The sequence below is a fragment of the Pygocentrus nattereri genome, chromosome 15, assembly GCF_015220715.1.
Source record: "Pygocentrus nattereri isolate fPygNat1 chromosome 15, fPygNat1.pri, whole genome shotgun sequence".
In the NCBI taxonomy this organism is placed as follows: Eukaryota; Metazoa; Chordata; class Actinopteri; order Characiformes; family Serrasalmidae; genus Pygocentrus; species Pygocentrus nattereri.
In genome coordinates, this window is record NC_051225.1 from 33,495,232 (window position 1) to 33,508,586 (window position 13,355).

At 39.6% G+C, this 13,355-nt stretch overlaps 1 protein-coding gene across 3 annotated transcripts in view; it reads right to left on the bottom strand.

Annotated features, from left to right (window-relative positions):
* Positions 1-1,029: 1,029 nt before the first annotated feature.
* Positions 1,030-13,355, bottom strand: part of mctp2b (multiple C2 domains, transmembrane 2b) — a 52,460-nt gene continuing 40,134 nt past the window's right edge. For all 3 annotated transcript variants that reach the window (XM_017699508.2, XM_017699509.2, XM_017699507.2), the window contains exons 15-23: positions 13,027-13,128; positions 12,837-12,911; positions 12,631-12,750; positions 5,884-5,997; positions 4,593-4,634; positions 4,406-4,515; positions 4,151-4,260; positions 3,786-3,883; positions 1,030-2,694 (exon numbers count right to left, since the gene is read on the bottom strand). In XM_017699508.2, coding sequence (XP_017554997.1) covers positions 2,629-2,694; positions 3,786-3,883; positions 4,151-4,260; positions 4,406-4,515; positions 4,593-4,634; positions 5,884-5,997; positions 12,631-12,750; positions 12,837-12,911; positions 13,027-13,128 — 837 coding nt within the window. In that variant the 3' untranslated portion in view covers positions 1,030-2,628. The remainder of the gene's footprint in view (positions 2,695-3,785; positions 3,884-4,150; positions 4,261-4,405; positions 4,516-4,592; positions 4,635-5,883; positions 5,998-12,630; positions 12,751-12,836; positions 12,912-13,026; positions 13,129-13,355) is intronic.

A 13,355-nucleotide genomic window follows, 5' to 3' on the forward strand; every position in this document is an offset into this window, starting at 1 on the left:
TTGCAGCCATACATTTTTGTAATGTGTGAGATTTGAAAGCCTAGTAGTACTGACAGCATGTAATATGTAATATTGACAATATTGCTGCTTATCTATCCTCATGAAAATCATCTTCATACCCACAGCATCAGTGACCCCAGCATAACTGAACTTGACTCAATCTAAACAGGGCCCTAAAGCCCCTGAATGATGTAAATAATGAGCTCAGCATAAAGAGCAGCAATTTATCAGCGCCTGCAATTAGAAGAGCCATATTAGACTGGGCTGGGAACATTACAAGGTCTCTCGATCTCTGTTCTCTCTCTCTAAGAGTTCATTTCTTTCCACATCTTGGGCTATGGCGAGGTGGGGTAATGCTTTATGATGCTCACTGCCATCACAATATTAACTATTTCAATACTGATTTAGCAGAAAATACAAGGAGCCCATTAATCAATGTTTTTATTAGTGTGCTGTGAGCATCCTGACCATTCACAGGCCCACATCAGTGTTTCTGTGGGTGTACAATCCAGCAAAAGTCATATTTTGGTCAAAATAATGCAGGTCAACGTGTCACGTTATTAAGTCAACAATGTTTTTTTTTTTTATATGTTGCAAGGCTTTACAAACACCAGCTTTTTTCAGTAGCCCCACATCATCAGTCTGTAGATTTATTTAATTTCAGCTACAACAAGATAGCAATGCAAGGCATGAAAGCTGCTTTTTTATCAGATAATGCAAAGAAATAAGCAGAGCAGGCACTTGAGGATGAAATCAAGCTAAACTGTAAGCATTGAATAAAAAGAGGTGGCAGAAAATGAATAAATGTAGTTTTAATCACAGACAACTTCCTTATAAACTTTGGTTTATATGACTTGCTAATTTATTAAGTGGATTAAACAGATGTGAGAACCCTGAGTATTGAATATGCGGTGTCAGGTTTTGAGGTGTGAGCTATTTAGTACATTAATGTGTACATTTCTATAAAAAGTCTGGCTCCAGTCGTATTTCAGCAAGTTTCAGTCAGAAAACTGTAAATAAACACATCAATGAAAGTCTGACAGTCTGTCTTGTTTATTGAGTTTGCTGATCAGAACATTTTCCACTGTACAGTATTTGGTCCATTTAATGAACTGCATGACTGCAGTAATTTCTCTGTGCAAAAGATCAGCACAAGACTGCTGTGCCGTAAAACATGTCTCGGGAAAACGGGATATCATATTAGTTGTACATTCACGAATGGAGTTGAATCAAATTTGAAAAATAAAATAAATGGTAAACGAGGAATGTAACCGTCACTGTACTCCATCTCACAGAGAACGCTATAATAGCACAAGCAGAAGCATTCAGTAATGAAAGTGTAGTTTGAATTTTGTTTTATATACAATAATACAGCATAAACAGAAGGCACGTACGTTTCTATATACACAACCGGGTTTGTGCTGTGCGGGTCGAGGGGTGGGAGGTGGGGGGGTGAAAATCCTTAAAATCTTATGGATTATTAAAAGGTTTAAAAGTATAAAAATATATTTGCACACAAATATTCTGAAACTAAAAGCTCTTAATTTACTTTATCTTTTATACACACCACCACTAAGGCTCACCTTAAATCCACAGTCTTTATATGCATTACACTATTCCAATAGAAGACTTCAGTTATAACATTATTGCACTCTTTATAGCACACAGAAATCAGTAGTTCAGAAGTGGCTTCCCTTTGATATAAATTCTGGGCTATGGTTTGAATATTTACCCACTGAACAAAACTGAAAGCCTGTACGGGCAACTGACTATATATACTGTAAAAACCATAATGGTTGGTATAGTGTAGTGGTTAACACCTCTGCCTTCTACACTGTAGACTGGGGTTCAATCCTCACCTGGGTAAGCACCCTACACTATACCAACAAGGGTCCTTGGGCAAGACTCCTAACACCGCCTTGGCCTCCCAGTGTAACAATAATGAAATTGTAAGTCGCTCTGGATAAGAGCGTCAGCCAAATGCCATAAATGTAAATGTAAATATAATTTCAAGCGGAAGCATCTTAACAATATATCTTATGTCTCATTATAACTGTGTGATAATTTTCTAAGGTTACTTAACCTGTTTCTGGACATTTTCACATATAACAAGTGTATACTGCACTGGCAGTTCACTGTACCTAGATAATCTGCCAGTACATAAAAATAGTTACAATAGTTAAAATAAAAGTAAAAATGTCTTTGAATAGGTTGAATAATCCTATAGTATCCTCAAACGTCTCAATCTTATAGTGAGAAATATTATTGCCTGCATTTAAGAAGCTTTTTATCAGCCAACAGTTCACTGAAGTCAGAACAGATTGCCTGGAGTGTTATAACCTCATCTCTCCTTCTTGGTAAGGTGGCAGTAGTTTCTTTGGTTTTAACTCATCAGTAACAATGGCAATACGCATAAACCACAGGGGAGATCAGTTTGACTGAATTCAAGTCATTTAAAATGATGTGCAATGTTGAGAAATTATTTTAAATCAGTGAAACCATTAAATAAACGCTTCTGGAATTCAAGTTTCAGAGTTTGAATAAAACGAAATTAGCAGTGAACATCAAGGAGATGCTTAGTGTCAGTGTTAGAAAGGTCTCAGTTGGTGAGATGTGACTCTGGATCTACTAGACTGTTCTCTTTCTCCTCACATGGTTGTGCATGTGGCTGTGCTTCATCTCGTAGTACTGCATCTACAGGAGGAGTTAAAAGAACGAAAAGAAAAAAAGAGCTTAAAAAATAAGCTATAAAAAAGAAAAAAAAAAAATCACAGAATGAACATTTACTATGAACAAATAGAAAGAAATAACTAACAACATTTTTAAACACAAAACTGTCATGTTCACTAGATGGCCAAAAGTATGTGGACACCCCTCCTTCAGTATCTCATAGTCCGACAGATAAATGATTTAGTGGATGCTAGGAGAACACTACCTAACAGAATGCATAGTGCAGTAAAGTTTGGAAGAGGAGGGATAATGGGCTGGGGCTGTTTTACAGTGTTCGGGCCTCTTAGTTCCTGTGCAGGGTGATGTTAATTCTACAAAGACAAGTATATGTTTCCAACTTTGTGGTCTTGGGGAAGACCCCTTCCTGTTCCAGCATGACTGTGCCCCTGTGCATAAATTGAGGTCTGTAAAGACATGGTTTGACTAGTTTGGAGTGGAGCAAATCCAGTGGCCTGCACAGAGACCTGACCTCTACCTCCTGAACTGAAACACTGATTGCAAGCCAGGTCATCTTGCCCAACATCAGTGTCTGACTTCACAAATTGTCTTTTGACAGAATGGGAACAAATACCTACAAACACACTCCTAAATGTTGTGGAAAGCTGTTCCAGAAGAGTGGAAATGAGAGATTACCTAATAGGTACACTGCAGGTCTGAGTTATTAAGAAAATGATTGACATTTATTTGCATATTTATTAAACAATGAATGTCTATATAAAGTTCCTAATTTGTCAACCTACATTCAAAACCTTGTTATTTCATGTCATCTTTTCGTATCATATATCATTTAAAAGATATTAAGTATTTAAACTATTGTTTCTTATAATGTTTGATCAAAATGCAATGACCTTTTCCCTCTCTTTAATGTCTTCTGATTTTTGATTATACTGACTTATACCAGTACGCAGGGAAAAAAGTAACTCATAACATCGTGTTTTACCTCCTCCTCCCACCACCCTACCTATCATTAATAGAAAACGCTCTGCTAGCTCAGAGACCCTCCGTCATACTGCATTTCACAGAAAGAAAACGCGCAAAAATGCTGAAGGCCTTACCTTCTGGACATCTGAAGGCACCCTGGAGAGGAAGTCCATTACTTCGTTGTTGTCAATGGCGTATGGCTTCCGGAGTTTCTTTGTGAATTTATTTATACCTAGAAGAAATGCAGATAAACTTATATGATCAATGCAACACATGGTCTTGTCCAGCAGGGGGAGACAACGAGTGGCTGTAAGTTACAACCATTAGTACTTTTCCTTGACCTCATTTCAAATTTTAACATAAATAATACAAATAGTACATGAAATAAAAAGCACCAACTAAAAATAGGTGACTGAACACTGAAATGAGCATTACTTTGTGATAAATTCACTACAACTGTCAATAGCATTTGAGAAACTCTTGCTTCTGTCCATCTTACCCCATATCAAGATAACATAGCGCAGTGGGATGAAGTACGTGATCACTGTGATGATAATGAGAACCAGAAAGGCCAGGTTTGATAAAAATGGCACTGACCAGTTAAATGTGCTGTAAAACATATAAAAGAGTGAAATCATTTCAGCTTTAATGCCAAAGTGTAAACAGTACACTGCAGTACACTTGTTTAAAACCAACATGACATGAAAAGAATTATAATTGTGAGAAATCATTCTTATAAACAAAAAGCACTTACTTTTTTATTCTCTCAGCAAAGCAGGCGAGTTCCTCCAGTAGATTCTGGACAGTAATGACAATATCCTGGACCATGTGGATTTTCTCTATTAAGCCTTTTCTCTCTGACTCCTATCCCCAAAAAAAGAAGCACTTATTGTTGTAAAACTGTTAAATCCAAACTAAATGTGAGAGGGAATTTAGCCTACCTTGTCTTCTTCATCGTCTTCATCCCCAAGATCCATGCTGTCCTGAAAGGAACGAGTAAAATAAGTGAACATCTACTAAAATATTTTGCCAGTCTCAAAAAAAAACAAAAAACAAAAAAAAAACTAATAAAACAGTCAGCTTAGTTTAATCCTTCGTCACCTTTAAGCTCTAAAAGCTATCAAAACTAGCTGCAGCTAGACTGAAGTAACATCAAATGTGAGACAACTGAGGTCACTGCAGTTATCCACACATTACTTCAGTCCTACAAATATGACAGCTATAAACATGCTGAAAATGTTTTGGGCTGTTTTCCCAGATCCAGATTAAGCCTAGGCTAAATTGGATTCTTAAACGTGAAACATCATTAACACTGCAGTGGTCCAAAAACACCTGACCGTTTTAGATTGTGTATGTTGATAACTGTACAGATTCTTCAGTGCTCTCTCTGGGCCAGAAAGTGGTGAAACAAAGCAAGGCAAACAAGTAGAACGTCTTTGTATATTTTTTTGCCAGACTCGCAAACATCAACAAAATGCAGCATTCAAGAATGTCCACTAGAGGGCTGTCTGACTTTCAAATTATATAGCCCTGAGTTTGAACACCCTTGTCAAATGATGTTTTCTTTTCAGTGACAATAAGTGAACACAACCTCTACAGAGAACACACTAAAATATGGCAATGTTCTGCACATTTTAGTGCACATTTCTGGTTAATTTGGGGGAAAATAAATAAATAATACACAATGTAATTTTTAGGCTCTCTTTTATATTTTTTCCCTCCAATATGTTCAATTCACATTCACCAAAACAGCCTTCGGTCATCTCAGAAATATAGGTGCAGTCAAGGGTTTGTTGTCTGAAAAAGATCTATGGAAGCTCATCCCTGACTTATTTTCCAGTAGAGTGGACTACTGTAACTCTACTTCGCAAAAAGACTAAACAGTTGCGTGCTATTCCGTATCACCTTCAGCTTGTGCCTGCGAGCAAATCACAGCTGTAATGTTATTCTGTGATAACACACTCCCTCTCTCCCCATTGCTTAAACAGCCAAGAGTGGTCAGCGTTATAAACACTTCTGCTTCTGTCCATCTTACCCCATATCAAGATAACATAGCGCAGTGGGATGAAGTACGTGATCACTGTGATGATAATGAGAACCAGAAAGGCCAGGTTTGATAAAAATGGCACTGACCAGTTAAATGTGCTGTAAAACATATAAAAGAGTGAAATCATTTCAGACATCTGATGGCTATGGGGCTAAGCTATGGTACAGTGTTTATCTAGCACTTACCTGATCTTGGCTGACCCTCTCAAAGGCGATCTGTATATAGTTCCACATGAGCAGGATGATCAGGAACAGAGGTAACATGTAGAATTCCCAGTACCACACAGTCAACACAAAGATCTGCAGGAAAGGACAAATCCAGAGATAAGGGCAATCATAAAGTACAGGCCTGTGATTGGCTATTTGTTTTTGTTTTAGCATAATGAGGGTCTTTTCCTGTTTTGACAGGCATAATTAGCATCTCTTCCTGTTTAAGCTGGTCTTGGTAAAGATAACCTAACTGAGGAAAACACCAAATTAGAGCTGGAGTGGCCAAAGCACAAAGGAAAAACTATGGGTGATGCATACACTTTTCCCTACTGCCTTTATCAGGGCCTGACCAATGTATCAGTTGTGTGATGATACTAGCCAACCTGTGCTTTTATAAGTATCTGTTTCATAAATTACTTACAGTTGACTGGGGTAGATCTAGCAGTATAGTACAAATCATGGCATCCTAGGACAGTGCCATGTTAAAGTCACTGAGCGTTTTACTATTATTACATGCTAGTTCTGTATGGCAATGTGGAACTTCTTGCTTTTCATATCGGCTGGCAAGTCAATAGGTCAGAGCATTCACACAGGCAGTGTGAACAATGCGTCAGAGCATTCGAGATGTGTCCTAGAAGTGGCAGCACATTTAGGGAAAAGTGCTGAACACCATGCAGCAAAATGCACTGAAATACATTATTAAAACCAGTAAAAGCAAAACACAAAACAAAAAAGTAATAATTTGTTTTATTAAATGGTAAATTGTACATATGTTATCAAATTATATAATACTGGATAAAGGGATGATTCACACAATACAAATATTGAGGTTCCCCAAAAATGTACCACAGCTTTAAACAACGACAGGCGGAGCAGTGGGTTTTGCTGTGTCCCACCCAGTGGTGAGATAAAAAAAAACCCATTAACTTAAATCCAAAAACACAACACCTACCGCACCAGACATAATTCACAAACAACAAAATCTGGGCAAAGACAGCTTCAGGGCACATACATAAATACATGCATACATACATACATTCATATACACAACCAAACATATTCACGATTAATATACAACTACAAAACTTCATCTGACACAGGGGAGCAACAGCAGCCAGCCGAGGAAGAGCTACGAGCTGCCACTGACTTTTTGTGGTTGTTAACCACTGTATCTATTTGTTGCAGCAAGTTTACTCAGACAAAATTTATTCTAGCATCTTTTATAGCCGCTCTCGACTTCGGTGGATTCAACTAGTCATCATTCTTCATCTAGGAAATTCTCACTTTTGGTCTGGAGGAGGAAACCACTCACACCAGCACAACACACACAAACACATCACCTCCACGTCAGTGTTACTGCAGTGCTGAGAATGACCCAAATAATACCTGGTCTTATAGGTGTCCTGACCTTTCAAGAACAGGGTAAAAGAGGCCTAACAAAGTATGCAGAGTAGCAGATGAACTACAGTCTGTAATTGTAGAACTACAAAGTGCACCTATATAGTAAGTGCAGCGGATAAAAGGGAGAGTGAGTGTATAAATATAACTTCTTGTTTCATGATTCACCTACACAATACAAATACTCTGCCTCCTGTAATGAATCACACAAGAATGGTTCAGGTTGCTCCACCACGGCCCAATAAATTCACATATTTATTCCCATTGAGGTCGTAATAAGCTTTATTTTTGAGAACAGCCACTTCCATGATGTAGCCTGCTGCACCCAGGTAGCCCCCCAAAAGTGGCCTGTTTACCTCTGAGTGTGCTGAGTGAGACAGAAGGACTGAAAAAGAAAAGTTTGTATTGCAGTTCTTTTTGAACTCTTCACATAAACAATGTGTCGGCGGACAAAAGTAACGAGAAGGCGAAAGTGAGGGATGCTGCCTGCCGTCATTTTCTTCATCTCATATCAACACATACAGTTCAATACTGAAATACCTGAATACATACCTTGAAACACCAAGACATGTATTCAAATATGAAGATATGCAGTCATAGACAGAAGCTCCAGGAAGAGTTAACCATCCACAAAGATGTAAAGTGACTGTCGTTTCCTCCTCCAGAGCAACAGTGAGAATTTCCTAGATGAAGAATGATGACTAGTTGAATCCACCGAAATCGAGGGTGGCTATAAAAGATGCTAAAATAAATTTCGGCAGCGTAAACTTGCTGCAACAAATAGATACAGTGGTTAACAACCACAAAAAGTCAGTGGCAGCTCGTAGCTCTTCCTCAGCTCAGTGCGGTAGCTGTTGCTCTCGCTGCTCCTGTGAAGATGAGGTTTTGTAGCTATATATTAAGTTTGGTTGTATATATGTGTACATATGTATGTACGTATGTATGTATGCATGTGCCCTGAAGCTGCCTTTGCCCAGATCTTATTGTTTGTGAATTCCGGGGCAGTAGGTGTGGTAGTTTGCTGTGTGTCTGTAGGCCTCCATAAAACCTCCTGGTTTTTTTTGGATTTAAGTTAACATTTCTACACACACTAATATTTCTACACACTGCTCAAAAAAATAAAGGGAACACTCAAATAACACATCCTAGATCTGAATGAATGAAATATTCTCATTGAATACTTTGCTCTGTACAGAGTTGAATGTGCTGACAACAAAATCACACAAAAATCATCAATGGAAATCAAATTTATTAACCAATGGAGGCCTGGATTTGGAGTCACACACAAAATTAAAGTGGAAAAACACACGACAGGCTGATCCAACTTTGATGTAATGTCCTTAAAACAAGTCAAAATGAGGCTCAGTGTTGTGTGTGGCCTCCATGTGCCTGTATGACCTCCCTACAATGCCTAGGCATGCTCCTGATGAGGTGGCGGATGGTCTCCTGAGGGATCTCCTCCCAGACCTGGACTTAAGCATCCGCCAACTCCTGGACAGACTGTGGTGCAATGTGGCGTTGGTGGATGGAGCAAGACATGATGTCCCAGATGTACTCAATCGGATTCAAGTCTGGGGAACGGGCGGGCCAGTCCATAGCTTCAATGCCTTCATCTTGCAGGAACTGCTGACACACTCCAGCCACATGAGGTCTAGCGCTGTCCTGCATTAGGAGGAACCCAGGGCCAACCGCATCATATGATCTCACAAGCGGTCTGAGCAGGGCCGGATTAAAAGAATGGGCTGAAAGGGCTGCAGTCCCGGGCCTCGCCACTAGGGGGGCCTCCGGTCGCTGAATGTCAAATGACAAAAATTAATAGAAAAAAAAAAAAACGAAACAAGCGAAAATGTCGGGCCAAAGGAAACACGAGAGCGGAGCAAAAAAACGAAAATTACAATCAATAAAAAAGGAAAGAGCGACAGAATTATTACAGAAAACACCCAAATTAACCAACATGTGGAGTAGTCAGCCTGCTGTAGCAGCTACCACCAGCAAAGAGGCAACTGTCAGTGATGGACAGCAGCCAACCACCGCTAGCCAACTAACCAGCCCAACTAGCCAGTCTGCTAGCAATAGTGCTACAATCTCTGAGGAAACAAGTGATGGAGAAGAACCAGTGGGTAATGTAGCAGATGAGCCTGTTGATTCTGAGGCAGGGGCGAAAATAGATATATCAACAGATATTGCATGCTGGGGAGAAGTTAATGAGGAGATGCGAAGCTATTGGGTCGGAAAGGGAATTGAAGCACCCACACAATGTCAACATAAAGATGCCGATTTTTCGGCTTCTGAAAGGAGCTATAAAAATCAGAAGCGATGTCTGAGCAAAACATTGTTCAGTCGCTCGCTCAGAAATGGAGAGAAGGTGGCAAGAGAATGGTTGTCTTACTCCCCATCTACTGGAAATGTGTTTTGTTTTTTTTGCAAACTATTCAGTAACGATTCAGTAATGATATTAAAGCTACCCTTGAATTGAAATGAATTGAATTGAAGTGAATTGAATTGAAATCATAATACCAGTTCACTTTAAACGGTAGTCTGTCATAGATTGGTACTGTGTACGCTGATGTGTCAGTGGGTTTGTGTGAGGTCATGCGTCAGAACATCATATGAAGGGCCTCATCCTGGTAATTAGCCCCGGGCCTCAGGAAGTGTTAATCTGGCCCTGGGTCTGAGGATCTCATCTCGTTACCTAATGGCAGTCAGGCTACCTCTGGCGAGCACATGGAGGGCTGTGCGCCCCTCGAAAGAAATGCCACCCCACACCATTACTGACCCACTGCCAAACCAGTCATGCTGAAGGATGTTGCAGGCAGCAGATCGCTCTCCACGGCGTCTCCAGGCTCTGTCACGTCTGTCACATATGCTCAATGTGAACCTGCTTTCATCTGTGAAGAGCACAGGGCGCCAGTGGCGAATTTGCCAATCCTGGTGTTCTCTGGCAAATGCCAAGTGTCGTGCACGGTGTTGGGCTGTGAGCACAACCCTCATCTGTGGACGTCAGGCCCTCATACCATCCTCATGGAGTCGGTTTCTAACTGTTTGTGCAGACACATGCACATTTGTGGCCTGCTGGAGGTCATTTTGCAGGGCTCTGGCAGTGCTCCTCCTGTTCCTCCTTGCACAAAGGCGGACGTAGCGGTCCTGCTGCTGGGTTGTTGCCCTCCTACGGCCTCCTCCATGTCTCCTGGTGTACTGGCCTGTCTCCTGGTAGTGCCTCCAGCCTCTGGACACTACGCTGACAGACACAGCAAACCTTCTTGCCACAGCTCGCATTGATGTGCCATCCTGGATGAGCTGCACTACCTGAGCCACTTGTGTGGGTTGTAGAGTCCGTCTCATGCTACCACGAGTGTGAAAGCACCACCAACATTCAAAAGTGACCAAAACATCAGCCAGAAAGCAGAAAGATACTGAGAAGTGGTCTGTGGTCCCCGCCTGCAGAACCACTCCTTTATTGAGTGTGTCTTGCTAATTGCCAGTAATTTCCACCTGTTGTCTATTCCATTTGCACAACAGCAGTGAAATTGATTGTCAGCCAGTGTTGCTTCATAAGTGGACAGATTGATTTCACAGAAGTTACTTGGAGTTATATTGTGTTGTTTAAGTGTTCCCTTTATTTTTTTGAGCAGTGTATATATGCCCTGGAAGCTGTTATAATGGTTTATCAGGTTTTGTTGTTTGTGAATTCTGTCTGGGACAGCAGATGTAGTAGATCATTTGTTTACTGTGTGTATGCATGTGTGCAAGCCTCTCTGAAACACTTCTTCTTTTTTTTAACGCAAGTTACCGTTTTTTGAAAGTTTCACCACTGACTGGGACACAAAGCACTGCTCTTGGTATTTAAAGCTGAAATGTTTACATCACAAAGAGTCAAAATTTCAACAAAGTAAAGGCTATTTCTGAGTCCACAGGACGCACTAAATGCACTATCCCTTTAAAGGATAATTCCACCAAATTTTCAAAATGTCCTTGTAATTCAGTGGTGCAAAAACATATATATATTTTTAACAGTGGTGGAGATATCTATTGAACTTAATACCTAAAATGACCAGTGAACAATCTTTTTACAATGTAAAAATAAAAATAGTGTAAAATACTGGTATAAATTGCTTTGCAAAGTAGAGGTAAATCATGGTGAATCAGAGAAAACAGGGACTTTTTTGCCCTACAACACCCTGCATGTACCCCTCCACCATGAACATATTATAACACTATCATAAAGGCAGCTACTTTATAATCATTATTGTAAGGTTAATTGGTGTAATTACTTTTGGACATCTGGTTCCTATCACCACCACTGTATCCTAAATGTATTCTGAATACGTTACTGTTTGTTTGTACTGTAATGGAATATGTTAATAAATATATTTAGGACACTGTATTCAGCTGTCACTACATGCACCACTCTGACTGCTATGCAGTGCAAACGCTGTATGTATGAATGCCCAACGCCTTGCAAGCTGGAGCAGATCATGCTGACGCATCACTTGTGTCATGCAGGGCTAATACGTGTAAAACGGGCCTGTGACAATTGAGAGCTGCAAGTTGTATTTGTCAGTAAAGCACTGTTTAACGGAAACTACTAGAGTATATTCTAAAATATGAAACAGAAATATACAATTATTTGGCCAGATAACTGGGTATCTTAACTTCTAGCCCCTTAAATTCAGTATTGGCCATAAAACTTAAATACCCAACAGCGCACTCGAGGAACAAACACTGAAACCTCCCGGCTTCCTGTATCATGTGAACATGTCAATTCAGTCACTGCTGCTTTATAATTCCTGTGAATAATTCGTAAGTGAGATGTATACTGTTATCACATATCAAATATATTTATAACAACTGTTCATAGTGTTTATTCTTTCACTGCGTCCTTTATTTGTATTAATCCTTGTGATCTGTAGTGTCATTTTGTTAGTGTCAGGCAAAAAAAAGCAGTAAATGACCCAGAAGCCTCAACATCTAAATGTATTTTTTTTCAGTATTAAACTTTGCCTTTATTATAACTTCTATTCTTTTCAGCAGACTCACTTTCATGCGCTTCAAAGAAATCTGAAAATCTGAAATCTGATGTTGAGGGCTTGGCTTAGGAAAAACTGAATAATGTAAACTTAATGAGTGTTTTTACAGGAAATTGAATAAATGAAGGGTGGTCTCTGACTTTTACACAGTACTGAACAAATCAAAAGCAAACACAATAAAGAAATATAACTACTTAAGTAAGCAGACAACTAAAACGCACATGTGCAGTTCCTCGTGTTGACCTTTCTCTATGAATGGATCATGATGGCACTCCATAAAGGAGCCATTTGAGCTCACCATGAATGCAGTGACGCTCCTCTGAACACTCTCCCATTGGAAGCAGCTCTTAATGTACTGCAGGACTTGACTCAACGCTCTGTAGATGTTCCTCACACGAACAACGTTCCTTGCCAGCACCTAACAAAGATAAGCAAGCTTGAGACACCAAAAGTATACAGTGGAACGTTCTACTGCTCAATTTTATTTAGTATTTACTGTCACACCTTTTTGGAAAATTTTGGATTGTCTTCAAGGAACTTTCTCTCCCTTGGATTGAAGGTCCTGATGCTTGCTTTGATCTAATTAGGGATATGATTTAAATAAAGAGATAATTCAGTCAGTCATATGAGTAAATTACCTCAGATGCAATGATGGTGACCAATGTTAAAAAGACTTGGAACAAATTACACTTACAGGATTGAAAATTACTTCAAGCTCCAGTAATATGGTTCCTTTGGATAAACTCTCCAAGTGGTCCTTCCTCAATGGGCAAGAAATAATCTGACCATTGTGTATCTGTTAGAAACAGAGGAAAGTAAAATGCAAGCTTCATTTTCCAGTCTTAGGATTTTAATACACAGGGTTTACATATAGGACTAAATTTCAGTTTTACGTGCGAGAGTGGGTGGATAACCAGCTCAATGCAGGCGGGAACAGGACAACACACACATCGACAGGATCACTAAAGAATGGTCTAAGTAAGGTAGTATGAGTACACTAAATCATATATATGAAAAACATAA